Below are 25,843 nucleotides of genomic sequence, written 5' to 3' on the forward strand. Positions count from 1 at the left end.
TTTACCCCAAAGCCACACAAACACCAGGGAGCCACTTTGGCCCTCCTGGGAATGTGCTGGAGAGAAGGCTCTGTCTGACCGGCTGCCCACTCAAGCCGCCTCCCTCCCCGCTCCCCTCGAATTAGGTCTGGCTTTGGGCTGGGGCTGGGGCACGCTTGGTCTGAGGTGTGGGTCCCAGGAGTCAGTCAGTCCCTGTGAGCCTCTCTGGCCGTGTGGAATCTGATGGCTGATGGCTGCTTTGGAGAAGCAGCAGAATGGAAACCAGTGTGCTCGCTCACCCCGCTCTTCTCCTCTTCTCTCTCTTCTTTCCCAGACACTGGCGTAAAAGATAACATCTATAGGAAACCCCCTATCTACAAACAGCATGGTACAGTCGGATTTCCTCTGCTGCCGTGTTCCCTGCATGCCTGTTGCCACCCCTTTGCTTCTGGTTGCTTCCTTTCGCTGTGTTCTGAGCGGGGATGGGGAGGCACCGCGGGTAGCCTGAGTAGGAAGGACAGGTTGGCAAGTGGGCTCCCAGGAGCCTCTGCGTCAGAGACCGCAGCGGGCAACTCTGAGTCTGGACCGTTCCGTGTGCTCTGAAGCCGAGGCGAGCACACGGCCGCGGGCTTGGGGTGGGAGTTCCTCAGCGACAGCGGGTTCCCAGTGTTTCCGTAATGCCCCTTGGAGGGAGGCAGCCAGGCTGACATCAGCCGAGGTGCTGGGGGACAAGGCTTCCTGGACCCCCAACGCAACCCAGCCAGGATTTTGGAAAACAGAACAAACCAGGTGTAGCCATTCATTCCCGGGTTTTAGGACTTTCTGAGGAGGGAGTGAATAGCGAGCCAGCAGTCAGAGAGCTTTGTCGCATCAGCGGGTATGGGCTGGACAGGTCTGGCAGTGAGGGGGTATCTCAGTCCCTGGTTTCCCTCTCCAAGGTGACTGTCCACCTCCACTTAGCCCTATCGTCCTGGGACAGGGGCTCGGGTGGCAGGTGGCTGGAACCATGGAGCAGGAACCAGAAGGCTCCGGGTCTCCCTCTGTTTCTTGATGGAATTTCTGGGTGATTTGGGGCATGGGGCTTCATCATCCTGAGTCTCTGTTTCCTTTTCTGCAAAATGGGACCGACCCATCTACCCTGCCCTCTTCACGGGCTGGTTATGGACCAAATGAAATAATGAACGTGGAAATAGGCTCTAATCTGTGAAGCGCTGTGCATATGATGGGGGCATGGGAAGAAGGATTCCTGTATTTAAAAGAAAACAGCCACGTCCCCCGTCCACAACTGCACCACTGTTACGTGCAATCCTATAAAAGCATGCTTTCTGTGACTTACTAATCCATCAGTGGTCTGATTATACAAATAGGATTTCTGGTTTTTCCTTGAGGGCAGTAGGCCCTGTGCCTTGTGCATTTCTTCCTCATCCCAGGAAAGAAAGGAATGGATTAAACTCTTGGGTTCCCAGAAGGCAGTGACCTTTGCCATTCCTGCTTACCTGGGGAAGCTTGGAGCTCAGATGTTCTGGAGGGATCAGAGAGGGTTGGGCTGGTGAGACCCTAGAGCCCTTAGAGGTTGTCTGGACTGGCCCCTTGTTGTTACAAGTGGGGAGACCGAGGCCCAGCTGAAGGAAGGAGCAGCCGCATTGAAGGCTGTCTTACCATCATGGTGGCCGTGTTCATGCCTGCGTGGGAAGGTGTGTGTCCTGTGCTTGTCATAGTGACGTTGGCTGACTTGGCCTTCTATTAACCTCAGAGAATTCACACATGTTGTATAGGAGGGGCCATCCTCTCAGGAAGCAGAGGAAGCAATAAATCAGATCATGAAATTGCTCAACAGCCTCCGAACTGGCCAGATCTAAGACAAAGAGCTTCCAGCTCCAAGTTCTTTGACTAACTAAATCGTCCCCTGGAGAGACATTTTATTTTACGTTATCAGCGTGAATCCTTGCGTTGTTGCTTTTAACCTGGATACGGAGGCCTGTCCCATCCAAAGGCAAGGGAATTCCTGCATGACTGAACGCTGAGCAACGACCCAAGTCCATTTATCGTTTCAGAAATCCGTTTCCTGATTCTTTTAGCAAATATACTTTCCAGAGTGCCTGCTCTCCACCCAGCACCCAGCCACAGCTGGGGGGTAAACGCGACCACAACCCGTCCCTTCGGGAATGGGAATCGGCTGTGCAAGGGTGCAAGGGACAGCATGTGTGTGTACTGTCCTTCCCCGGGTGTCCTCAGGGAACGTTCCAGAAATAACATTTGTGTTAGGATGTCTCTGGCCTCTGATATATTTGAGATGTTTTGATCTTACAAGATTTCCCCCATTCCAGGCGGAGCATGTCCTGTCAGAAGTGTGTATGTGTGTGCACACGCATGTGTGAGCATGCATGTGCAAGCATGTGTGTGTTGTGAGATCGTGCATGTGTAAGTGTGTTTGTGTATAAGATCATGTGTGTGCACTGTGTGAGAACATGCATGAGTGTGAGTGTGTGAGAACATGTGTATGCGTGTGAAATAATGCATATGTATGAGATCATGCATGTGTGAGTGTGAGTCTGTGGGAGAGCATGGGTGGGGGGACATGCGTGTGAGCATGTGTGACTGCGTGAGTGTGTGTGAGCATGTGTTTATGAGCATGTGTGTGAGCACGCGTGTGAGCATGTGTGGGTGCATGGTGCATGTGAGCGCGTGTGAGCATTGTGTGTGCATGTGTGAGCATGTTTGTGAGCATGTGTGTGAGGGTGAGCATGTGTGTGAACATGCACGTGCTTGTGCGCACACACACACACTCAGCAAAGTCACCACCCTGTTGTCTCTCGGGGAGGGACTCCAGAAACTTTTACGCTGATGTCCACCTGTCTCGAGATTGTGTGGGCAAAGATGTTGCATCACTGAACCATTAACTAATTGAAGATAATACGTCCAACCCGTTTAAAAAGCATAGTATCTAATTAATTCATTTATTTTCCAAAGCCCCATCTCCAACTCACACACAGTTCTTAATCAGCATCACTCTTTTCTGGTGCCTGCATCCCGTTCCCGTGCTGGGGACATGAGCTCCAGCAGTGAGGTGGCCCGGCCTCGTGGTGGGGCACTGGTGTGGAGGACAAGGGGGTCCTTTCCTGAGCAGCTGCTGCAAGCACCCCTATTCTGTGCAGGTGCTCGACAGCTGCCAGCATGTCCCCTTCCGGCCCGCTCTGGGTTCGGTACCCCTGCGGATGAGGAACCCAAGGCTGGGGCTGAGAAGTGGCTGCTCTGGGCTCCATTGGGGCTTGTCCACCCGACCCCCAGCCCCTGACCCTTCTGTTCTCGCTGTACAGCATTTAGGGCCAAACAGTATGCCTTGTACTATATTAGTTCCAGTCTGCTTATTTATGATTTAATGGCTTTTTGAAAAAGTAGTAAGAAAAAAAAGGAATAAAAGAAGCAAGAGGAAGTGAATGGAAAATTGAAAATGGTGAGGGGCAGGGCAGGACGGGAGCGGAAGAGCCCTTTCCTGCATAGTCAGGGGCAGACATGGGATAGGCAGGGAGCGGCAGGACGCAGAGTGCACATGGAACTGGGGTATGGTGGTGCTTCCGAGCCGTCTGCAGGCGCTCACGGCGGGGGCCCCCTGACGTTGGTGAAGCAGGTGCGGCTCCCGCCACGGCCGCTCCCCATCTCCTCCCTGAGAGTGGGTTCTAGGCTGCCTTGCCATCAGGTTTTGTCAGAGTTGGCAGAGGCCCCACTGATGTGGGGGCGCAGAGCAGGAACATACCAGTAGTAGGTCTCCTCAAGAGAGGGATGCTATGCTAGGTTCAGACTGCTCAAAAGGGATTCCAGGGAAAACCAGAGCCCCTCCCCCGACACCAGCCAGAAAGCTGCGTCCGGTTGCAGGGACAGGGCTAATGCTGTGTCATTGGTAAGCAAAAGGCAGCTTGGCAGCAACAGCTGTGGGAGTGAATGCCAGGGCCCTGGAGGCCGGAGAGGGCAGCTCAGCCCTGCACCTGTATCCGCCTTCTAGTATAGGGGTGCGCTCTCCGTCCTCCCATGCAAATTCATCAGTACGTGCTCCCTGATGTAAGACGGGAAGCAACCACCTCTCATGGGACTCTCTGGGATTCCTCTGTGGCGGGGTATAGCCTCATCTCGGTTTTGGGGTCCTGTCTTGGGACGGGAGGAAAGGGGAAGGCAGGTGGGTTGTGGGTCCAGAAAGAACATCAGAGGCCAGCCAGTCTCCTGGGGACGCCCCCAAAAGAGGTCCCCCAGGGCTCTCCCTGAAGGGCTCCTCATGGCAAACACATTCCAGGCTCAGAGGCACAGCCTTGTTTGCTGGAACAGACATACTCAGGCCAGTTTCCTGGGTCGTCCTGAATCAATCTGTCTTCTCCCAACTCTCTGAAATGCCGGGCTGCCAGCTCGCCTCAAGGCTGTTCTCTGTTCATTCCTCGTTTTTCAGACCTGGGTCCCCCAGTGTGTTACAGCATCTACAGGCATTACCCCGCAGGAGCCTCACAACTCAGAGCGGGGGCGGGTGGTGGGCGTCATTTGCCCATTTTACAGATCAGGAAACTGAGGCTCAGAGCTGTTCAGGAGGCAGGCTGCAAATAATACCAAGTGCCGAATGCCTGTATTTTCCTACCCCTGCTCCCACGTCTGGGCATCTCTTGCGTGTGCCATGGGCTGGCATGTTTGGCCTTTGGAGAGCCCTTGGTGATTGGGGGAAGAACATTTGCAGAGGAAACATGCTCAATCCTGGTGGGATAGCTTCCTCATCAGGTGGGGTGGGGGCCATTTTTTGAGCCCCGAGGTCTCTCTGCCACCATAAGTGTCTGACCCAACTGGTCATCCACAGCTGTGTGAAGTGCTCAAACCCAAGGTGGCCTCTGGGCCCTGTGACCCAGAGGGCTGGGATTTCATATTCCAAAGAGCCCTTTGTTGTCTTCGTATTTGTAAATTGGCCCCACTGTAGTGGTCCATTTGGGGGCCACTGAGGGTTCTTCAGGGGTGCGCCCACTGACTCCCACCAGCACTCCAAGCCTGAGAGGCTCCTCTGGGTTGGACAGTGGCTGTGCTCTGCAGCTCCAAGTCCCCGCTGGCCTGATCGTCCCCAGAGCTTGCTGGGCAGTCGCCAAGGGTCACAGTGAACGTAGAGCCAGATGCTCAGGGCTCTGCTGCCTGGTGACCACCATTGTCTATGCGACAAGTGAGCCTTGGGCAGTGGGCACGCATCCGTCCTGCCTGTGCCTCTGTCCATCACGACGCCCCTTGAGCAGGCCCCCTGTAATTTTGCTTCTGCCCATGGAGAGAGCAGGGTTTTTATTTTCGCACTAGAAAAATCATGGGCTCTCCTGGAAGAAGGAGAAACAGCCATCGGGAGTAACAAAATGTCCACGTATCCAGAACGCTCTTCAACTGTGACCTTATCTTGTCAAGGTCCTGTAGCCCAATCCCCAATTTCCAAGCTCTCGGGCCTGATGTCAGTCTTGTCCTTGGTGGTGCACAAGGCAGGGTGTTCCAAAAGGCTCGAAGGTCCAAGCCCTCCGCAGGCTGCAGGTAAGAAGCCCACCCCTGGCATGTCCTTACCATGGCCTCAGTCTCCGTGGCGGGTGGGGAAGGGGCCAGGGGTCTTCCTTCCATTGTTCCATGCACGGGATCCATGGCTTCGTACGGGAAGTCCTCACATGGGCGCTGAGAACCGTCATATGCCCTTGTGTGATGGGCTTGATTGTACTGGCTTGGGGATAACGTCAGCCCCTCGGGGTGACCATCCCACCCCTGCCACCAAAAAATATGCCAGTGGAGAGTATAAAAGGCGGACTTCTCGGCCCCAGATAGCATTCTTGGGGGGCATAGTGTGGCAAAGTGAGCTTTCGCTCCTTCCAGTCCCTGAGGTCACCTCTGGCTGTGGATCATACCTCCTTTCTGTCTCTTCATGGACTTTCTCAGTGGCAGAGCTTGCTGACCTTTCTGTTTTGTGGGCAGCAGGTAGTGAGGGGGGCAAACAGGGGTACATTGGAGACAGAGCACTTGGGTTCACAGGTCAGCCTCTGCCAGCCCCCCGTGCATGGCCTTCAGCAAGGCCTGTCGTGTCTCTGAGCCTCAGTCTCCCGATCTGAGAATGGGGTGGTGTGGGGATCGGGGGTGCACCCAGCTGAGCCGGACCCAGCAGGCACTGGGGATCAAGCCCTCCTGATCCTTTGGAGTTCGACTAGAAGAGTAGAGCATATGTTCTTAAAAATCCCAAGCTCCTAAACGCATGGTGTGATCTCGGGGTGGGGGGATTAGGGGGGCTGGCGTTTTACGACTGCGTCACTTCGCACACCTGCTCTCAGTTCGAAGACCCATCCTGAGAGAGGGTGCATGGCCACCGCCTGCGGGGCTCCCGTGGGATGCTTCCCTGGTGCGTCCTGCTCCCTGGCCCTGCAAAAGCTCTTGTCCTGTTGACCTTGGCTTGATTCCTTTCTGTTTCTGAGCACGATGGGAAGCGGGAACCGTGGCAGGCAATGCCCAGGGAGCTGGTGTATCTCCTTGACGGGCCGCCTCTTCCCTTCCAGCCGCCAGGCGACCGGATGGCGAGGATGGAATCTTCGATCAGGATAACAGGAAGGTAAATTTGGGGGCAGGTCTGGTGGAACACAGCCTTGCCAGAGGCAGGCTGGTTCTGGGGAGGGTTCCCCAGCTGAAAGTTCAGGCTCCCCAGCTTACATTCTGCTCTGGAGGGGCCCCACGGGGCCCCACACAGCAGGGACCAGATTTCAGAGGTGCCCCCCCAGCCACCTCCTCCCACTGTCCTCCTTCCACGCCCCTGTAACCCAGTTCTGGCTCTATCACGGAGGCATGTCTGAAAAGAAAGGAGAATTAGTCCAAGGGCATTCCGAGGGCATCTGGGGTGCTGGCTTGAGAACAGGCTGGACAGAGTTTCCCAGTAAAGGGTCCGAAGGTCAAGAGTGAGGCCCTGGGGCTGGGCGGCCCTGTTGGGAAAGCACCTGGAGGCAGTGCAGAGGCATGGGTGTACCTCTATGGGCGGGGTTTGGCCCCAGAGTCTCCCCATCCTGGCTCCAGGGAGGGCAAGGGCCCCGGGCTTGTCTTAAAGGGAGGGAGGTGTGTGTGGCTCCCTCACGTGCCCCTGGGAGAAGCCCTTTGGGTCCCTGAGCTCCCTGACCCCATTTCCTTGTCTATAACGCGGTCAGTCCCACTGCCGATGGCCTCAGCATTCACGTGGCTTTTTCCTCCCTCCGCAGAAGACCAGCTGGCTGATTCTCAAGGGGGATGCAGACACTAGGACTAACTCTCCAGACCTAGACAGCCAGTCTTTGTCCCACAGTAGTGGGACCGATAGAGACCCTCTCCAGACAATGCAAGGGGACAACTTTTACTCACGTGAGTGGTTCTTCTGAGCAAGGAGCTGTAACTGGGGCATGAGAGGCCTCGCAGCAAGGGGCCCCACAGGTTGGAACCCATCCCCCAGACCTGAGCCTTGCTCGTTAAGAAAGCTAAGGAACAAACCAGGTAGGAAAGCAGACTCCCTTTCTGCGTGAGTTCCCCTTCAACATGGTTAGCTCACGTATCGCCCATGGGCTTGTCTCCTGGAACACTCCAGAGCTGGAGACAGCCCAGAAAGCTGAATGGGGTTCCTGGGGTATATTGTGAAGGAGGCATCCCGGGCTGCCGGGCTGGAAAGTGGGGGCCCGTTTCCCTCCAGAGCAGATGTAAGCATGGTCTAGGCGGGTGAGTCCAGACTGGGAGTCGACAACAGGCACAGCCTCCTGGCACTCGGCCTGAACAAAGCACTGGGAAACGGGGACACCCTGTCTGCAGGGAGTATGGGACATGTGACCGCTGCCGGAGTCTGGGGGTTGGGAGGGCTAAATGAGGAGGGGTTTTCAGATGGAGTGCTACGCTCTACATAGGGTCCTAGAATTGTATGCTGGAGGTGAAGGGCACAGCTGGCTGCGGTGTGATGCCCTAAGGAGATCCGGACGGCGTGTCTGGGTCCCAGTGGATGGTTTCCGTGGGCACACATGAGGCTGAGCTGGGACACGGAGGGCGGATGTGGGTGTGAGCAGAACACGGGGCTGACATGGCTATGAGATGGGCCCGAGCGCGGATCTGGGCTCGCCCCTGATGGGCCGTGGGACCCTGGCTGTGACCCCACCGGTGGGCCTCCATCCCACCTGTCTGCCTGGCCAGGTCAGTAGAGACCAGAGGAGGTGACACATGTGGGCGCTCTGCCCGGCCCATAGTAGATGCTCAGCAAACAGACTGTCATTGCCATTCCTATCCTCGTGACTCCAAAGTGTGACCTGTCTTACACATGCAAGTATTCTATGGGAAGAGGGAAGGGCGGCCCGGGCGCTGCCATTTGTTGAAGAAGAGCTCGAAGCCAAACGAAGGTGCCTTGTTTTGTGTGATCTTTGCGAGCACACATCGGGAGCCCCATGCCTCTGGCCCCTCTAAGAGTGCGGTGCTCTAGATGGGGGCTCTCTGGGCCGGTGTCCAGGTGGGTGCCACCCCAGGAAGGCCACGTCAGAACAGTCCCCCAGAGCGACTCGCCCAAGGTTGTGGCAAGCATGTCCTGCCAGGGCAGGTGTGTGTGTGGGGAGGGACACGACAGGCTGCCCGTCCCACCTGCAGGCAGGTCATAGCACGGACCAGCCCAGCAGCGGCCATACGGCCCCGGGATCTTCTCTGCTCCCAGGCACCCAAGACCCTGGGCACTACAGGACTTGATCGTGGGCCTTGCTGCTCCATGGTCTCTTTCCCAATGGCAGCGGCTTTGGACGGTGGCGGGCTCCTGTTGTACCAGCCCCCCAGCACCTGCACAGCCCCCTGCACTTGGGTGTCATCCTGTTACCCATGAGGCCCAGGAGCTCTCAGGGAGTGAGTGTCTGGGGACCTCAGGGTGGACTTTTATGGCTTCCCGTCCTCCCCTTGTGGGGTGGTGCTCAGACTCCCACCTCCCACTGACCCAGGGATCCCCACTCATGTCCACAGCCTGTCTGCAGGAGGGAGCTACCATGTGATGAGAGCCTGGCCAGCCCCCTCTCCCCATGCTGCTGACCTGCCCTGTCCCCGTGCACAGTCTCCTCGCCCACATGTGCTGGGATCAGGGGCCCCCAGGTCATCCCAGGAGCCCTGTAGGTGGGAGACCCCCCACGAGGCCCCCAGGCTGTGCACACGCCATTTTGACAGACCAGTCACACACCTGCAAGGTCTTGCTTCAGCTCCGTCCCCTTGCCTTCACTGTCATTCCCCTGTCACTGGCAGCACAGCAGCCACGGTTGGGGTCCCAGTGCTTCTCACCCAGGGCACACCGGGCCGGCAGGAAGCACCTTGCCCGTGCTAAAATCCACGCTCTAACTGGGGAGACCCCTCCACAGTACAAATCACGCACGTGTGTGCGTGTGCATGGCCTTCCCCTTCACGGACACTTGCTTAGGGCAATTATGACGGCACTGTTCTCCACTCTCCACGGCATTCCGATGCTGGTTCCGCTGAGCGGGGAACCCACCATGCATCGCTGCAGCCATGCTTTTACCTCTGCCTGCTTTCCCGATGGGCATGGGAGCAGCAGCCAACACGCGGGCTGCTGGTCCTGCCTCCATCACGCATGCCTTGCCACGTGCTCGCCTGCTGAGAACTTGGGGTGGGAAGGGCAGCAGCATTCCCCAACGGGGGGCTGCCTACCCTCTCTCCTCTTTCCTCAGGGCTCCCTCCCCTCTAGTGAGCCCAGGGACACCAGTTCCATTTGGAAAAAAGCGTCACTGAGCAGGGCGCTTGCACGTGGCAAGGCACGCCCGCACCCGCATCCCCGGGGCCACCCATCTGTCGCGCGCCCCAGGAAGGTAGGACTGCGACTCTCAACACAGTGGACGCTCAGTAAATGTTTGTTGAGTTGAGATGCGCTACATTCAACGGGTATTTACTGAGCCCCCACTCTGTGCCAGACGCTGAGTGGGGCACCGAGACGACCAGAGCGGCCCCTGCCCCCGGAGAAGCATGCAGGGAGCTGAGCGAGGCAGAGACGCCAACGGGAGCGAACACCGTGCACCCCCCCGCCCCCGCACCTACCCCTGGAGCCTCCGTGGGCTGATGGAGCGGAGACACGGCTCACCCCATTCGCGACCCCATCAGTGCATTTCACCCGGGACTGCGTTCACCCTTCGCTCACACATCCATCTCACCCCCAGACGTTTACTGAGCACCTGCTACGTGCTGGACACAGGGCTAGGCAGAGAGGCAGGTGTGAGTGTGGTCCAGTCCCCACTCCCCAGTGGAGAAGCAGGTGCTTGGGCGGCAGTGACAAGCCAGTGTGACGCCCTTCTTTCTGGCCCACTGCCGCCTCTGCCTCTGAAGAGGGTCTTCCAGAAATACACGTCGTGTTATAGACGACTGTTCTCCTCCCTCATCCTACACCTCGTGCCTTATCGGGGCTGAGTGCATAACAGACTGTGTTCCCAACTGACCTGGTTTCTACACAGGGAATGGCTGACATTGGATTTTTGTTATGCAAAGGGGGTCTTGAGCCTTTCAGGAGGAGATTCACTGTCCCCAGAAGAACACAAGGGGATGTAGGTCCCCATCCCCTGAAGACAAAGGCCTGGCTGGTGGGGGAGCCCCGTCCAGAGGACTCAGTGATCCCCTAGAAAGAGCCCGGGGCTTCTGAAGATGCAGGCCCTTTCTCAGGCACCAGAACAGGAGAGGAATGGAGGAGGGGGTTGGATGGGAAGAGCTCTGCTTTGGAAACTAAGGCAGCCAGATGGTGGTCCCATGGCTTTGGCTTTTGTGTCTCCTTCTGTGTGTCCCTCCCATGGAGTCCTGTGTCTGATGGGACATGCTTGTTTTCACCTGCTGCTTGTCACTGCCGGGGGCCTGGCTTGGGGCCAGGCTCAGGGTCGCTGCCACGGCTCCCTCCCAGGGCTCGCTGGGCATGAAGCTTGATCAGAAATGGCCTGTTCCCTGTCATTGCCCTGGAGTGGTGGCAAAATTGTTCCCCCATTTCCTTGTCCATGAGTGAAAGAACGAGACACTGAGATTTGCCATGTACCAGTCTCTGAGATTAGCCTGTGGGCAGCTGGACGTCTGGTGGGTAGGTCTCCCCTGCAGCCTCGAGGGCTAGAATCCACCAATGGCAGGACTGGAGAAGCTGGTCAATGTCTTCTCCTTCTTGACAGGCAGGACAAGGCCCTACCCTCCGCAGATACTTTCCAAGTGTCTTCAGTGTTACGGCACGCTGTGGGTGTTGGGGATCGTGCCGAGGACGCCGTCCCCTGCCCCATGGGCCTGTGTGCTAGCGGGACGGGGGCTGAGACCAGAACAAAGTTAGGGAGTATGCATCAGTGCCCCACAGGTGAGGTCAGGAGGTGCTGGGGGCAGTTTTCAGTATAGTCGGGTGAGGAAGACTGAACAAGACGCGACGGGGGCATAGGCTCGAACACTGAGTCTGCTCGGGGGAAGCCTGGTGGGCTTGAGGGCCGGTGCGGGGCCCTGTGTGGTAGGGGTGAAGGCGGCGGTGCGCACAGGACTGGGTCGCCTGCGGAAGACTCCAGCCTGGCATGCAAGTGGCAACCTGGCCCCAGAGAGATCTCTGCAGAGCCCTGACCTCGGCTGATGCAGGTTTCAACAGGCCTGAGTAGGAACCCGAAAGACCGTGGGGGGCAATTGCCATCAGCCAGGTTGGGGGACAGTGTCCTGGGAGGGTGTCCTAGAGGGGTGTCCAAGGGGGAGGTATCTTAAAAGGATGTCCCAACAGGGTGTCCCTGGGAAGAGTGTCCTATGAGGAGGGAGTCCTGAGGGGTTGCTTTGGTAGGGGGTACCCTGGAGGGCTGCTGGGGGAGGTGTCCCCGGGAGATGTTCTAAATAGCATGAATAGCATGTCCAAGCATATGCCAAGGCAAGAAGCAGGGTGGCCATTCGGGCAATAGGAAGGCAAGGGGTGGCAGAAGAGGGACTAGCCAGGACCCAGCTGGTCTGTGGACAGGGCTAAGAAGCTGCTCTTTCTGCCGGGAATGGTCAGTGGTGAGCGGGCAAATGAGATGGACTATTTTTCGTATTTAAAACAAAGACAGGCAGCTTCACAGAGGATAGACTGGAGGCTGCTGTGCCAAGCACAAGGGATTGGGGTGTCCCCATAAGCAGCGGGGGGCCTCCTAAGGGATCTGAGTGGCAAGACCACATGTGAGCCGTTAGGGGTGCATGGTGGGGACAGAATCAGGAATGACACGGGCCATTTCGGGTTCAGGTAGATGGAGGCACCTTTATTCAGAGGTAAGGAAAGAATAGGGTGGTTCTCTGTGTGGAGTCAGGAGACTGGATGTCCAGGCCAAGCTGTCCAGAGCTGGATGGATGGACGGGGAGCAGAGTCCCTGCAGGTTCTCAACTCCCAGATGCAAGTGGGTAACCTTTGAACCCGGGACTTTCTTCCTGATAAACATGATCCTGAGCTTGTGTTACTTTCTGCAAAGTGAGGCCCAAAGAAGGTGCGATTCTCCCAGTCCATTCCCAGCTCACTCTTAGTCCTCTTCTCCCCCATTTCCTGTCTCCGCCAAATGCTGCAAGAGAGGGGAGATCAAGAGTGAGCAAGTGGGCGAGGTGCTGTGTTGTGTTGGGGCAGGAAGGGTCCCAGAGGATCTGCAGGGGATGGAGAGAGTTAGGGCTAGGGGAGAGGGTCAGGGTTGGGGGGCACCCTGGAATTCATCAGGTAGTTAGGTCACCCGGTGCACAGACTCCTGGGGAGGGCATGGCCAGCCAGGTCATTCTGCAAGATTGTGGTCTCCCACTGGATGGACAGACTGCTCTCTGCCCCTGCTCCTAGCCAACACATGGAGAGAGCAGTGAGGACTCCAGATATCAGGGACGGGACCCTGGCCCAGATAACAGTGTTGGCCTCTCATGGGAGAGAACCACCCCCGGCTGCGAAAGTGGGGCATCCTTGGGCAAAACCTACTGCCATTTGATGGGGGAGTTTTAGCAAAATTCTCTGTGCCCCCTGTTTCCAGCAGGCTTATCCTCTGGGACTAGACAGGGTGTGGCCTCTGATTTGTGGGCAGGGACCCAAGCCACAGGTGATGCAGTGTTTCGGGAAAGGAGCCAATGTTTCAGGGCCCCCCTCCGCTCCCCTCCAAATTTGTGTTGGGGTCTTGAGACACCCACCCAACTGGAAGCTCTCTCTATTCCCTCAACCCAGGCCAGGGGCTCTTTATAACCCTGTGTCCTTTCTTCCCTGTGGACTGTTCGCCCCTGGGGAGTGGGGTGCTATGAGGATGCCCCTGGGCTTCCCTCCCTTGCATGGGGCAGCTTCTCGGTGAGTGCTCCCCAGAGCACTGGGTAGACCTGGGCCTTCCCAGAGCAGCACCGTCCTCCCTCAGTGGGACACGACATTGCTCCTGGTGGGGTGGAGGGGATGACAGTGGTCACTGCTCACGCAGACAGCGACAGTGTCCTCGAGATCACAGGATGGGCCAGCAGAGAATGCTAGATCTGGGTGCTGGTCCATGGACACTTGAATCCCAGCTTGTCACTTGCTGTGTGACTTTGGGCATTAGAGCAAACTCGTCTGTGTTTAAAATGGCCTCATCTGTAAAAACGGGGATGATCCCATCATGCTGGCAGGAAGCATCAGGGTGTGGGGGCTCACCTGTGAGCCCTCGAGCATCCTGTCACCTGAGCCTCGGGGATGTCATGGCAATGCATGGTCAAGACCACAAGCCTAGCTGCCGTGTGCCCGTCTTGCTTGCTTCTGGAAGCCTGGAGCTTGGGTAATCCTCGGTTCTCCTGCTCATAGTCATTCAGAACTGAAGGCCGTTCCAGCCCCTCCTGGACCCAACCCCTGCAGGGCCATGCGGCTGCCAAGTTCCACATCTGGGCGTTGGTGGAAGATGTGCCCAGGGAAGGGCCTTCCTGCTCAGTTGTGCACAGGGCCTCCCCGGAGACGGTGATGAGCTGCTTGTTTCCAGCTGTATCTGGGCCTCTCCTCACATGTCCACCAGATCTACTGACCTTTGGCCAGCCAGTGCAGAAGAACTACAGACCCAAGGAGACTCTGCGCAGAATGCTGAGTGCAAGGCTGCCACAGGTGGGCTTCTGAGAGGAGGTGGCAAGGGAGTCTGTTTGTACTGAGTACGGACATGAGGATGGCTGGTGTTCAGTGCTTAAGGGACCAATGAGACTCAAAATTCCCAGCTGCTGCCCCGTCCCAGGTCCGACAGACCTACCTTCTCTCTTGTGCACACACACAGCACACACTCCCACAGCTACCTGCTGCCATCTGACCCGCAGGTGCCCAGAAGACACCCACACCTGCAGACCCACACAGGCACAGAGCCACTGGTGCAGACAGGATCACTGGTTCATGAAGCCAGAAGTCCAAGGCTCTCATTTTATCCTCTGCGGGAGCACACATTGACCTTGTAGGGGTCGTTATTCTCATGGGGCCTCAGCTTCCTTACCTATAAGAGGAGGTCCCATGAATGCACAGGCCTAAGAGGGCCAGGGAAAGTCTCTGAATGTGCAAAGGCACTTTTTAAGCCAGCGGCTCTCAACCCTGACTGCCCTGGGACCTTTAAAGGTCACTGGGACCTTTAAAATCTGCTTTAAAATCTGCTTTAAAATCTGCTGATGGCTCCTCCTAGTCCCAGAGAGGCCAAGTTTGATGGGTCAACATGGCAGCTGAGGTGGGGAGGGGAAGATAGGGGAGTCTCCTTTCTCCTGCTCATCCATACTAAGTATAACCCCAACATGCCCCCCCCCAAAAAAAAAACAATACAGCAGACAAATTGCAGAAATCTTGAGGGTGGATAGAGGAAGGTGGGCTGGCTAGGGACCTCAGGACTTGAAGGAAAACTCAGGGCCCGTGTCTCCCACCTCTCATGCAGCAGCTCCGGGCAGCCAGGTGACATCTTCCTCCCCAGGCTGCATGGGTAGGTATGAAGCAAAAGGCCTGGGGCAGCCAGGAGAATGGGCCCAGGAGACTCTCCCCATGGCAGCCTGTGTCTCCCATCTCCACCTCAGGGCATAGAGCAAATGGGGAAGCACATCCCCCCCTACACATGGACCATCCCAGGAACCCCAGCTGGACTAGGCAGACCAGAAGAGCACATTGACAAGCATTCTGAAAACCACCCTGTCCTCAGAACCACAGGCTGTAACGCACCAGGCCCAGACAGGCGGCAGCTGCTCCAATAAAAGGTTCTTCCAGGATCTAGTGTCCTCTGATGTCATGTCTGGGAGACAATAGAGGACCACACCCTACATCAAGAGCCACTTGCCGATTTGAACCTGCAAAGACAAGTGGCAGATACGATGTTGACAAGAATCGGGTGTTGGGGTTCCCTGACAAGGATGTTTAGGGAGCCACTCAGAAAATGCTTCAGCAAACAAGTACAAATTCTCTGGAAACACCTGAAATAAAGAAAGGTAACCTCTCCAAAGAAATAGACATTACCACCCTTCCCCCCGCAAAAAAAGAGAATCAAGTGGAAACTATGAAACTGAAAGACAAAATAACCAAAATTTAAAATTCACTGGATGGATTCAGAAACAGCATAACAGAATATGGCAGAGCAATCAGCAATCTCATAGATGGAGCAGCAGAAATGACTCTGTCTGAGCAACAGAGAGAAAACAGCAGGGAGAAACTGAACAGAGCCTGAGATCTGGGGGGCAGCATCTCACAGTAGAATCCTGAGAGGAGTGAAGACAGCAGACTGGAAAAAGCATTCAAAGATATGGGCTGAGGGACGCCTGGGTGGCTCAGTGGGTTAAGCGGCTGCCTTCGGCTCAGGTCATGATCCCAGCGTCCTGGGATCAAGTCCCACATCAGGCTCCTTGCTCCGCAGAGAGCCTGCTTCTCCCTCTGCCTCTGCCTGCCATTCTGTCTGCCTGTGCTCATTCTTTCTCTCTCTCTCTGACAAGTAAATAAATAAAATCTTTAAAAAACAAAACAAAACAAAAAACAAAGATATGGCTGAACACCTGCCAACGGTGGCCAGAGACCTAAACCTACAGGTTCAAGAAACTTGAAGAATCCCGAGTAGGATGAATCCAAGGCAGTTCACGCCCAACCCAGTTACCATGAGAACGGTTGAAATCTGAAAGAGGGTGGCAGGTCTTGAGAGCTGCTGCAGCAGAAGACAGACAGACTCCCCAGAGGACAAAGCCACCTGGAGACGGGGTTTCTCTGCAGAAGCCATGGGGCCAGAAGGAAAGGGCCTATTTCCGTGTGTCAAAGGACGGTTGCTGTCAACGCAAATTCTGCACTAAGGGAGCTTATCTTGCGGGAATGAATGGGGAAATTAAGAAATTCTCAAAGGAACACTAAGCATTTTTCACAAGCAGATGTTTAAAGAATCGCAGGCAGCAGGTGTCCAAGCAGAGAGACATGGTAAGAGAAGACTCTGGGCCTCGGAACGGAGAGGACATCTGAAGAGGTAAAAATGGGGCAAATATCATCTACTCTTCTCCTTTCCACGAGGTTCTGAAATCCTGCCTGATGGTTGAAGCAGAAATTGTGACATTATGCGATGGGGGCTCCAGGTAGGTAGAAGAGACACCCAGGACAGTTGTCATCACAAAGTCAGGAGAACAGAGTGACCTACTGAAGTAGGGTCTCTGGGCTTTATAAAAAGCAGTCAGATGCAGAGACCATAGGAGGCAGCCTGAGCACGGGACCCTGTGACAGCGGTCTGGGTGACAGCGGCACGTCCAGGCACAGGACAGAGGTGAGGGCATGGCTCTTCTCAAGGTCCCCAACCATTGTGTCCATCAGAATGCCCTGGAGGGGTTGTAAACCACAGCTCATGGGACCCCAGCCCTGGGATTCCAAAGCAGGAGGTCGGAGGCAGGCCCTGAGAATTTGCCTCTTTACCCAATTCCAAGGGAGCCTGATGCCACCGGTCAGGGATCCCACTTTGAGAACCACTGCTCCAGCATCTTTGTGGATCAGGAGCTCCTGTGTCTCAGTGGAGGGTCCCTCAGATCCTCAATCCTACAGCTTCACATCCCCAAGCCACATGCCTGGCTCTATGTGTAAATTAGGAGGGAGCCCAGGACTGTGAGTTGGCGGCCTTGTCTGGCATCCCAGGGCTGTGTGACCATGGCCAGGCCCCTGATCTGGGCCTCGATTCCCCCTCTGTCAAATGGGAGTCTTCAGAGAGGCTAGGTGGAACAGGGGTGGCATGGCAGGTCTAGCCCCTTGTCCCTCTTCTGTGTCCAGCTCCCCTGCCCCACTCTTTTCGATGCTGGATTTCATATAAAATCTCTTTGCTAAAAGAAGTTTGAGAACCCTGACCTTGATGTAGCAAAAGGCCCTTTCGGACTCACATCCAGGACCTTCCGACAGGCCATGTAGGTGCAAACAAGTACCCAGGATAGGTTCCCCAGCTGAGGCATCGCTGCCAGTCTTTCCTGGGTCCACACGTGACCCGTGCAGAGTGTCATCTCAGCCCCCAGAGTTTGTGAGGACTCCCTGAGAGGAAAGGCCTCTGGATGAGCCTTCTTGGGTCCTGGATTGGGTGGGCAGGCAGTTCTGTGCATGGTACCCACCTCAGCTCTGGCCAAGGCTCAGTTCTTGGTCCCATGGATGCACATGGCCTTGTGGACAGCAGGAGACAGAATCTGCCACCCACTGGGCCCAGGCTAGCAGCCTCGCAGCTCCCGCAGTGGGCACTGGCGTTTGGTCCTGTTTGTCATTGCCGGAGCTGCTCAGGGTCAGCCCGGTGCTGCTCAGGGTCAGCCCGGTGCTAGGAGCAAGAACCCCAGGAGCTTCCCCCAGGAGAGGGAGGTCCTGCCCCTGCAGGGGGCTCGGCTCTGCCTTGCTGCCACATATCCTTCCCCTGAGCCAGGAGGCCATAGCAGAGAATCCCTGCACCATGCTCTCCAGACACATTGCAGAGGTTAACTGGGAGAGTCAGAGCCCGGGGCCCATGCAGGGCAGCCAGGAATGCGAGTGGTACAGCCGGTTCAACTGTGGGATTCCCGTGGTCTCAGACCCGCCCTTTTTTGTTTCAAGAGAAGCCGAACTAGGATTTTAATGTGAAATTCCCCCAATGGCCAGTAGCTCACGATCATTTAAAAAAATAAAACAGTTCACAACCTTTGGTTGATGTCGGGCCTCCATTTGCTGCCCTGGCACAGGATGGCACAGCCCTTACCACGGCCCCCATGGGGAGCCCTTCCGGCTCCTGTCCCCAGCTCTCCGGGTCTGCCGGATGAGGAGCTCAGCCTGGGTGACAGGTGATGCCCGGGCCTGAGGCTGCCAGAAAACACAGGTGCCCAAGAGGGTGCCACGGGGTTCCTGGTGTCCTAGGCGGGCTCAGGGGCTTCACACCCCTGCTGGCTGACTTCCTGGGGACGGAGGTCATGATGGAGGCAGGGCGTGGCCCCTCCAGCAGGGGCGGGGCCTCCGTGCATGCATGACAGGGCTATGCTGTGTCTGTTTCAGGACTCCCCTATTCCAAATCTGACCCTCCCCCAGGACACGGAAAGAATGGCTTGGACCATCGGGTAGGTACTCAACGCCTCCTTGGCTCGCGGTATACTAACCATGCCACGCCAGGAGCCTGAGCATGGAGCCCATAGCTTCTTGACCCCGCGGCAGGAAGGAGGGGCCTGGGGACCCTGCTTGCCCCCCGCCTCCACCTGCTGCCCTGCCTGGGGGCTGTGCTGGCCCCTCTGCAGACCACCATCAGACCAGAACTGGAACCCCCTCCCTTCCTCCTGTTTAACCCCGCCCCTGGCCCAGGACACCTCTGTGTGGGGGAGGGGGAGACAGCACCATGCAGAGCATTCCGACCCCAAGGTCCCTTCCAAGCCACATCATTCTTCTGTGACCCAGAGCCTAGTGAGGGGCTTCCAGGATCAGCTAGTTGGTGAGCAACATGAACCACGGATCCACTTCCTTCCTGGAGTGTATCGTCCCCTCACTGCCACTGCCTCCAGCTGTCACCATAAACAGTGCCATTTGCATCTGGGACCATTACCGTCACTGCTAATGCTGCCACTTGCGCCCATAATTTTCCTGGATTCCACACTCCGTAGCTGGCTGGCTCTGGCTGCTCCCAGCTAAAGGCTGGTTGGACTTCCCCATCCCGTCTTCCCAATCGGGGATCTTGGAATGTGAGCCCAGAGAGTTTGGCGCCTGACTTGTCCCTACGGAGGGGCTGGGCGACTTTTTGTTGCTGTTCCCACAGCTTCACTAGTCCCCAGTGAGGACCCCTGGGGTGGGGCGGGCATGATGGTACCAGAGGCCCCCTTATAAAACCCCAGGACACCCCCTCTCGGGCTGCCTCTCCCCTGTCTAAGGATGTTTGTCCAAAACTGGGGCAAGTCATTCCACCAAAGAAGGTGCTCAGAATTCGAGGCCCCCGTGTATTGCAGAGCAGAGGTCTCGCCAATAGTGTGTAACGCCTAGACCACCGCCTCCGGTCACCAGGGCATACCTCGCAACTGGGGCCCAGCCACCTCTGCATGGCTTGACTCCAGGGAAGCCCCCTTCCCACTAACCGCACTTCCCGTTCTGGAACAGGCTAGCTCAGGGCTCGCATGCCGCATGCTTCTCTCAATTTTCTTCTAAGGATTTCTCCACACTTCCTCTTCAGTGGACAGCAGGGTGGGCACGGCAAGGGCAGGGGGCAGGAGGACGTCCACAGGACCCCCACAGCACCAGGAAATGTCAACCCTTGGGCTTTAGGGTTGGGGACCTGAGGGTGGTGGGGAAGCCTTCTGGAATGTCCTCTGCACCTGGAACAGCTTTTCTGTGACTCGGGGGCCCAGGAGGGTAGCGGTGTTCTAGCCCTCAAGCCAAGTCCTGGGACTGTCCCTCAATATGTGGAAGACAATTAAGGGAGGAACGCTCCACATTTCTAGCCTTGGGGCCTGGGCCACACATCTTCTGGGGAGATGTCCTTCTTGGTTCATGCTGGAATGGCTTGGATCGATGCTCCCAGCACTTGCAGAAAAGGCCACAGCCGCCACATGCATCCAGCCCCAAACGAGCTGGGAACAGCTGATCAGACATTCCAGCATGGACGCAGGCTTCACTCCCTCTCTCAGAACTAGGGAGAGCAGGGGCTAGACAGAGCTTTATAGAGTCTAGAGCTGAGCCTCTGAGAATGTTCCTCCTGTGGTCTCAAGGGTGGGAAGCCCGTGTGTCCTGCAGATGCTGGGGGGAGGGTGATAAAAGTGTCTTCTTGGGAAGATCGTTAGCTCTTCATGTTGCTGACATGGGAAATTGGGGACAAGCACTTCGCTTTAGGGTTCTTTTTCCCTGCGAAGCTTCTTTTCCTGTTTTTTTTTTTTTTCAGACATTCTAAGACTTTTATATAATTTTATGCCTATTTCTCAGTAGGAAGGCCAGATACTTGAGCTTTTGAATGATTAGCCTTTCACGGTGCGGCCATTCTCAGCACCTGGATGTGGTCACCTGCTACTGTCTATTGCCCACAGTCCTCACAAGCTACTTGTTAGGTTGGTTTTATTTTGTGTGTGTCTCTACTTCCAGAAAGGATTCTAGGCGGCCTAAAGGAAAAACACAGGCACACTGAGACCAGAAACCCACCAACCCCAAATCACAAAGGGGCAGAGAAGGAAACTCTGAAAGAAATTATGTATCAGAATCCTATCAGAAACAAAAGAATATTGTATGAGCCAAACCGCTGGAGCTTAGCTCTGAGCTTCCTAGTAACCAGGACAAAGAGGCAAACATCACTGGTGGGTAGTTCTTGTCCAGTGGAAGGAGATCCATTCATGGCGGGGGCAGGGTGGGGGGAGAGGTTTCAAGTTGTTGCTTTGAGAGAGATTTGTCACAAGGGACCAGCACCCTGAGTCCCAGAGCTCATTTAATTGTCCCGCTAACCAGTCTGCCACGGAGCCCACTCATGGCGGAAGCTCTCCTCTCTGTGGAATAAATTGTACAGTAGTCACCTGTCACAGGCGCTCCCTTGAGGAAGGCATCATGGCCCTCAGCATGTGTCCCCTGGTCTGTTATTAACAGAACAACCACTGGCCACTGACAGAAAAACCCTGATGGCGAATACGTAGAGACTGAATTCTCCTGCTGGTTGACAGATTCTAATAGCAATAGAGGGGACTCTAGCTCATGATGACACTTCATTCAGCAGGCGTAGCCTTCGTACATTTAAGCACACCCAGCAGCATGCCTGTGCTGGCACCCTCATTAAATTCAAGGCGGGAGGCACTTTCAAGATGGCATTTGGAATCAGACGTGTGGATCTAATGAACAACAACAACAAAAAAAAATAGTAAAAGTCGTTTGGAGCTATTGAATAGTGCAAACAGCAAGCCATCTACTAGGTAGATGGGAAAAATCTCTATCTTTTGAATCAGGTTTTCATATGCCTGTAAAGCATTTGCAAAAATGCCTGTGTACAAGGAAATCTGGATAAATTAAAGAAGTCTGGTATTTTCCCATGGTGACACTGGAAAGGACATTTGCCGCGCTGAGCCCCGAGTTCAAATCCCAGCTCTGCCACCAGCCCGGTGTATGTCTTAGGGAAAGTCACTTGTATTTCCTGAGTCTCTACTTCCTGGCTTTCAAAGAAGTTACCCTGACCTCGTAAGATCAGTGTGAGGACAAGTAACAGTTAAAACACGTGAAATATCCTAAGCTCTGTAGCTTGATTACTACAAGTGTAATTGTTACAAAAGCAAGTTCCAACCCCTTGTTCCTTCCACGTTGGTGGCTACTAAGTGGCATATTCCAGCTTGGCAGGACAGTAACAATGAGCCCTGAATGGGCTCATTTCATTCCTACTACTAACAATTCCAGTATCATCTTTGAGAAGCAAAAGACATGGGTTAAAACGTTTACAGTTTTGTGTATTGCTGTGTGATCTTGGGCTCATTCCTTGACCTCTCTGAGCCTCATCCATAAAACCACAAGGATGACGCCCACCTCCTAGGCTCACAGCAAAACTTGTAGACCATATCTGTAAGGGTAGTGGGCGACTAGTAAACTCCAAACCAATGGGAGAGGCAAATAATCTGTTGCTTTTCAATTCTCTGGTGCCTCTGTTGAGAACCACAAGGGAATTAGCCAGTGGTGGGCCCGGTGGCACTGCCCTTGTGGGGCTCCCCTGGGTACCCCATCTGTTAAGGAATGACCACAAGGCTTCCTTGTACCAGAGAGGTCTTGGAGATCCTGGGCACTTAGAGGACCAAAGGTAGACTGCTTTTCCCCTGCTTTGGACTGATTCGGTCCCCCTCCCATCCACCCAGAAGATGCCCTTCCCTCTCTCCTGGGAGTCTCTGTCCGGCCTCAGAGCCTGGCAGACCAGTGGACGCTCTAAATGCCTGAGGTGGTGGTGGTGACCTGAGTCAGTGGCCTGTGATGCAGGGCAGTGGGCACTAGGGGGAGGCCTCTCTCTTCCACATCACTGATGGGCCAAGTGGTAGAGAAGGCGCCTGGAGAGCAGGTTTACCTTGCCTTAGGCGGGAACCTGTTTCTGGACCAGACAGGTGCACATAGGGGGTGCTTCTCAGCGTCATGAGAAAATGTCTCAAAATCTGTCCTTGCAAACTGCTAAGGAGAGTGATTCTGTGACGGTCAGGAGAGTGGATGGGGGTGAGGGCGCCTGGCCCAGGGCTGACACTAGGTAAGGCGAGTGGGGCACTTGCCAAAAGGCTCCATAATCAATGTAAATCTTGTTCTAAGGCAGTGTTTTTTAAAATCCAAGTCAATGCAAGAAAATTCATGATGAACAAAACACCAAATATTTACATAGAGACCGGCTCCAACCCTCCACTTACGTGCTTGCCCGACTCACCCTCCTTGTCTCCCCTGTTTGGGATGAAGGATTTGGGGCTTGTCTGCTGCCCGCACATTCTCTGGGACGACACCTGCTCCTTGCAGGTCACTCCTGTGCTTCCGGAACTAGTGCTGACCGTGTTTTAACAGTCTCCCTGTCCAGAGCGAGGCGTGACCCAGCCCTGGGATTGCAGGATCCCAGGGCCCATGTCAGACCCCAGAGCAGGTGCTGGGCCTGTAGGAGCCATGTTCTTCCAGCGGCTCTGTGGACCGGGGGTCGTAGCAGAGCTGGACTCATGGTATCGTGCCAGACACAGGAGTTGGGGGTAGAGATACAGGGGCTCGGCACCTGCTTTGGGGGCCCAGACCCCCCTTAGTGGTGTGTGGGGTGGTTTTTTTCAGGCTAGCGGAAGTTAAGAGACTTCCCGACCTGGGTGGTGGAGTTGCATGGAAATGGCAGTCCGCTGACGACTGCTGTGAACGAGGGAGACAGACACCGAAGACGGTGGCCTGTGTTCCTTCGGCATGTCTCCACCTGAGAGCCATCCTCTGTCACGGCCGCTCGGGCACACAGAGCTCTGTCCGGGGGCTGTACGGACCAGCCCTCCTGGGTGCCTAGGGACCACGGGGTCTGGAGGGAGCAGAGGCCCCCGCAGGCTGGCCTCCACAGCAGGCTAGGCTGCACGCCTAGGGTGCCGTGGGGCGCAGGGAGGAGGCTCAGAAGGCGGGCAGAAGAGCTGGGCCAGGCAGGGTCTGTGCTGGCCTGGAAGGCAAGGGGGAGGCGTGCAAGCAAACCCTCCAAGAGTGTCTCAGCATGGCCCTTCCAGAGCCGAGGCACCAGGGACTCTGGGGAGCCCACTGTCCTCCCACCCAGGCCGGGCAGCACCAAGGCACAACCACCTGCCCCAGCAACCTGCCTCCTGCCGCCTTCTCTCTTTCTCTTCCAGAATGCCAATCTGGCCCCTGGTGGAGCAGACCTGGATGCCAGCTGGGGCACGCGAGGTACAAGATGCGGGGAGCCCCATGGGTCTCTGGCTGGGCAGGGATCTCTTACACATTCCCACAATCTCGTTCTGAGATGGGCCCCTCTGGGACCACCTGGCAAAGGCTCTGAGCTTCGTGCAGTGGGGGGAAATGGGGGCACTCGTTACCCCTTGGGGAGCTGGTTACTTCCATTTTTATGTTACATGACGTGCTCCCTTCCCTCCTCCTCATCCTTGAGGACAGCTGACCCTGTCCCGATCCATTGGTCACTCCGGTCACCCTGGAAGAGAGCTGTGTGTCAGAATCGCCGTCCTGTACCAGGACTGAGGCCAACCCCATCACCCCCCATTACATTCTGTGGCAATAAGGGGGGAAGCATCACAACAGAATGCCTCTGGGGTCTGAGTCAAATGAATTCAGGTCCCAGACTGCCTCCCACTCCTCCCGGCTGTGTGGGGCTCCCGGGCTTCGAACCAGGAAGGTTGCTTGCCAGAAGCTGATGCTCCTGGTGTGACCCCGGCTGCCTGGCAGGAACCTGACTGGGCTTTGCTGGTTCTGAGCCCCTCCTGGGTGGGGTGCTGACTCACCCCTGTCACCCCGCATGGCGGGAGCGTGCACTCATAGGCTGCTGGCTCACACTGGGGGCTCACGCTGGGGGCTCGCAGCCAGCCCCCTGCACTTGGCTCAGAGCTGGCACGTCTGGGTGTTGTGTGGGGCCCGCTGGGAAATTTGGGGACCGGCCCATGTCGCCCAGGCCCCTTGTCAGGGTCCCCCTCCCAAGACCAGCTTGCGGCCCATGTCCTAGGGGTCTGCTTTCTGTGGGTTCTACGCACTCACAGAGGCCCTCTGATCCATACAAGTCTATTTTCTGACACGGCAATTTTAGTCTGGCAGAAAAAAAACTTTTAAAAAGCGAGCGTGGGGAACTCAGGAATATAAAGGAGGAGCTACAGGGTCAAGAAGGTAAGAGAGTAAGAGGCCAAGGGGTCAGACCCTGCGCGACTGTCCATCTCTGCAATGCCCCCAAAACCACCCTGGAAGGTCGGCTCCTCAGGTGGGTAAACCGAGGCAGGCCGCGTTCTCAGGGCGGCCCGGAATCCAGGAAGATAGTATCGTGCCTGAGGAACATGGTGCTGCATCCGGCTCCCAGTCTGGCCTCCAGCCTCCTGACCATGCCTCCTGCTCCCCGGTTCCTTCCACAGAATCTGCCCCCCCCGAGGACTAGGGACCCAGTGCAGGGGGTGGGGGGGTGGTGTCCCCAGGACGGGACTGCTTCTGCCGCTGGACCACGTTCCAGCGCTTTCTAAACCGCCACGCGTGGCTTCTGCTCTGTCTCTTACAGAATACAAGGTAAGAGGGGCCGCCCACTGCCACGCCGACCTCTTCCCGCCACCACACAGCTGCCCAGGTTAAAAGTTCCTTTTGTTGTGGTTTCCTATGAAATGTGTGTGTCTGATGCCGGCGCAAGTATGTACTCTCCGTTGGCCTTCGGCTCTGCCCTTTGGTCCCGGCCCACACCTGCTTCCTGGGGTGAACCTGCAGCTTCCTCTCCCCACAGATCTATCCTTATGATGCCCTCATTGTCACCAACCGAATTCGTGTCAAACTGCCCAAGGATGTGGACCGGACCCGGCTGGAGGTAGGAGGACATCTCCAGGGGTGGGGGCACACATTCAGGCCTGGGGGGGCGGTCCTCTGCACGCATCTGTCCCCAGCACCAGCGCTGAGCACCCCCAGTGCTCCAACGCCTGAGAACTAGGGAGTATGCCCCAACACAGGCGGCTTTGACTAGGGCTCTAACTGCGTGCTTCTGGCCAAGAAAGGCTTCGTGACAATGCTGAGTCGGTGGTGCTGGTTTTTCCCCAGGGAACTGACACTGAGAAGATGGTCACGATCTGTGGCCTCTCGTTTGGCCACGTTCACACCAAGCAAGAATAGTAAGCTCATCTTTAAGTAGAGGCTTAGAAGGCCCAGAGGGTGTCAGCTCAGAGGAGATATTGGGATGATATTTGTTGACTGAAAGGACTTTGCTGAGTATGTGCAATGAGCCACGGTCCCGCGGGCCAACGTGCAGGACTTAGTCCCCCATTGTCGTCCTACCAGATAATCACTGTCCATGCACTGGATCTCCCCTCCCGA

At 56.1% G+C, this 25,843-nt stretch overlaps 1 protein-coding gene across 10 annotated transcripts in view; it reads left to right on the forward strand.

The window, feature by feature from the left end:
* The window catches only part of ABLIM2 (actin binding LIM protein family member 2), a 135,390-nt gene that overhangs the window by 98,270 nt on the left and 11,277 nt on the right, over positions 1-25,843 (forward strand). For 4 of the 10 annotated variants that reach the window (XM_047718767.1, XM_047718764.1, XM_047718766.1 and 1 more), the window contains 8 exons: positions 314-367; positions 5,392-5,511; positions 6,513-6,565; positions 7,200-7,338; positions 18,398-18,459; positions 23,668-23,722; positions 25,047-25,054; positions 25,263-25,343. In XM_047718767.1, the coding sequence (XP_047574723.1) occupies positions 314-367; positions 5,392-5,511; positions 6,513-6,565; positions 7,200-7,338; positions 18,398-18,459; positions 23,668-23,722; positions 25,047-25,054; positions 25,263-25,343 (572 nt within the window). The remainder of the gene's footprint in view (positions 1-313; positions 368-5,391; positions 5,512-6,512; positions 6,566-7,199; positions 7,339-18,397; positions 18,460-23,667; positions 23,723-25,046; positions 25,055-25,262; positions 25,344-25,843) is intronic. The other 6 variants (XM_047718771.1, XM_047718772.1, XM_047718773.1 and 3 more) reach the window with 4 other exon arrangements.

Source organism: Lutra lutra, chromosome 2, assembly GCF_902655055.1.
Source record: "Lutra lutra chromosome 2, mLutLut1.2, whole genome shotgun sequence".
Taxonomy (NCBI): domain Eukaryota; kingdom Metazoa; phylum Chordata; class Mammalia; order Carnivora; family Mustelidae; genus Lutra; species Lutra lutra.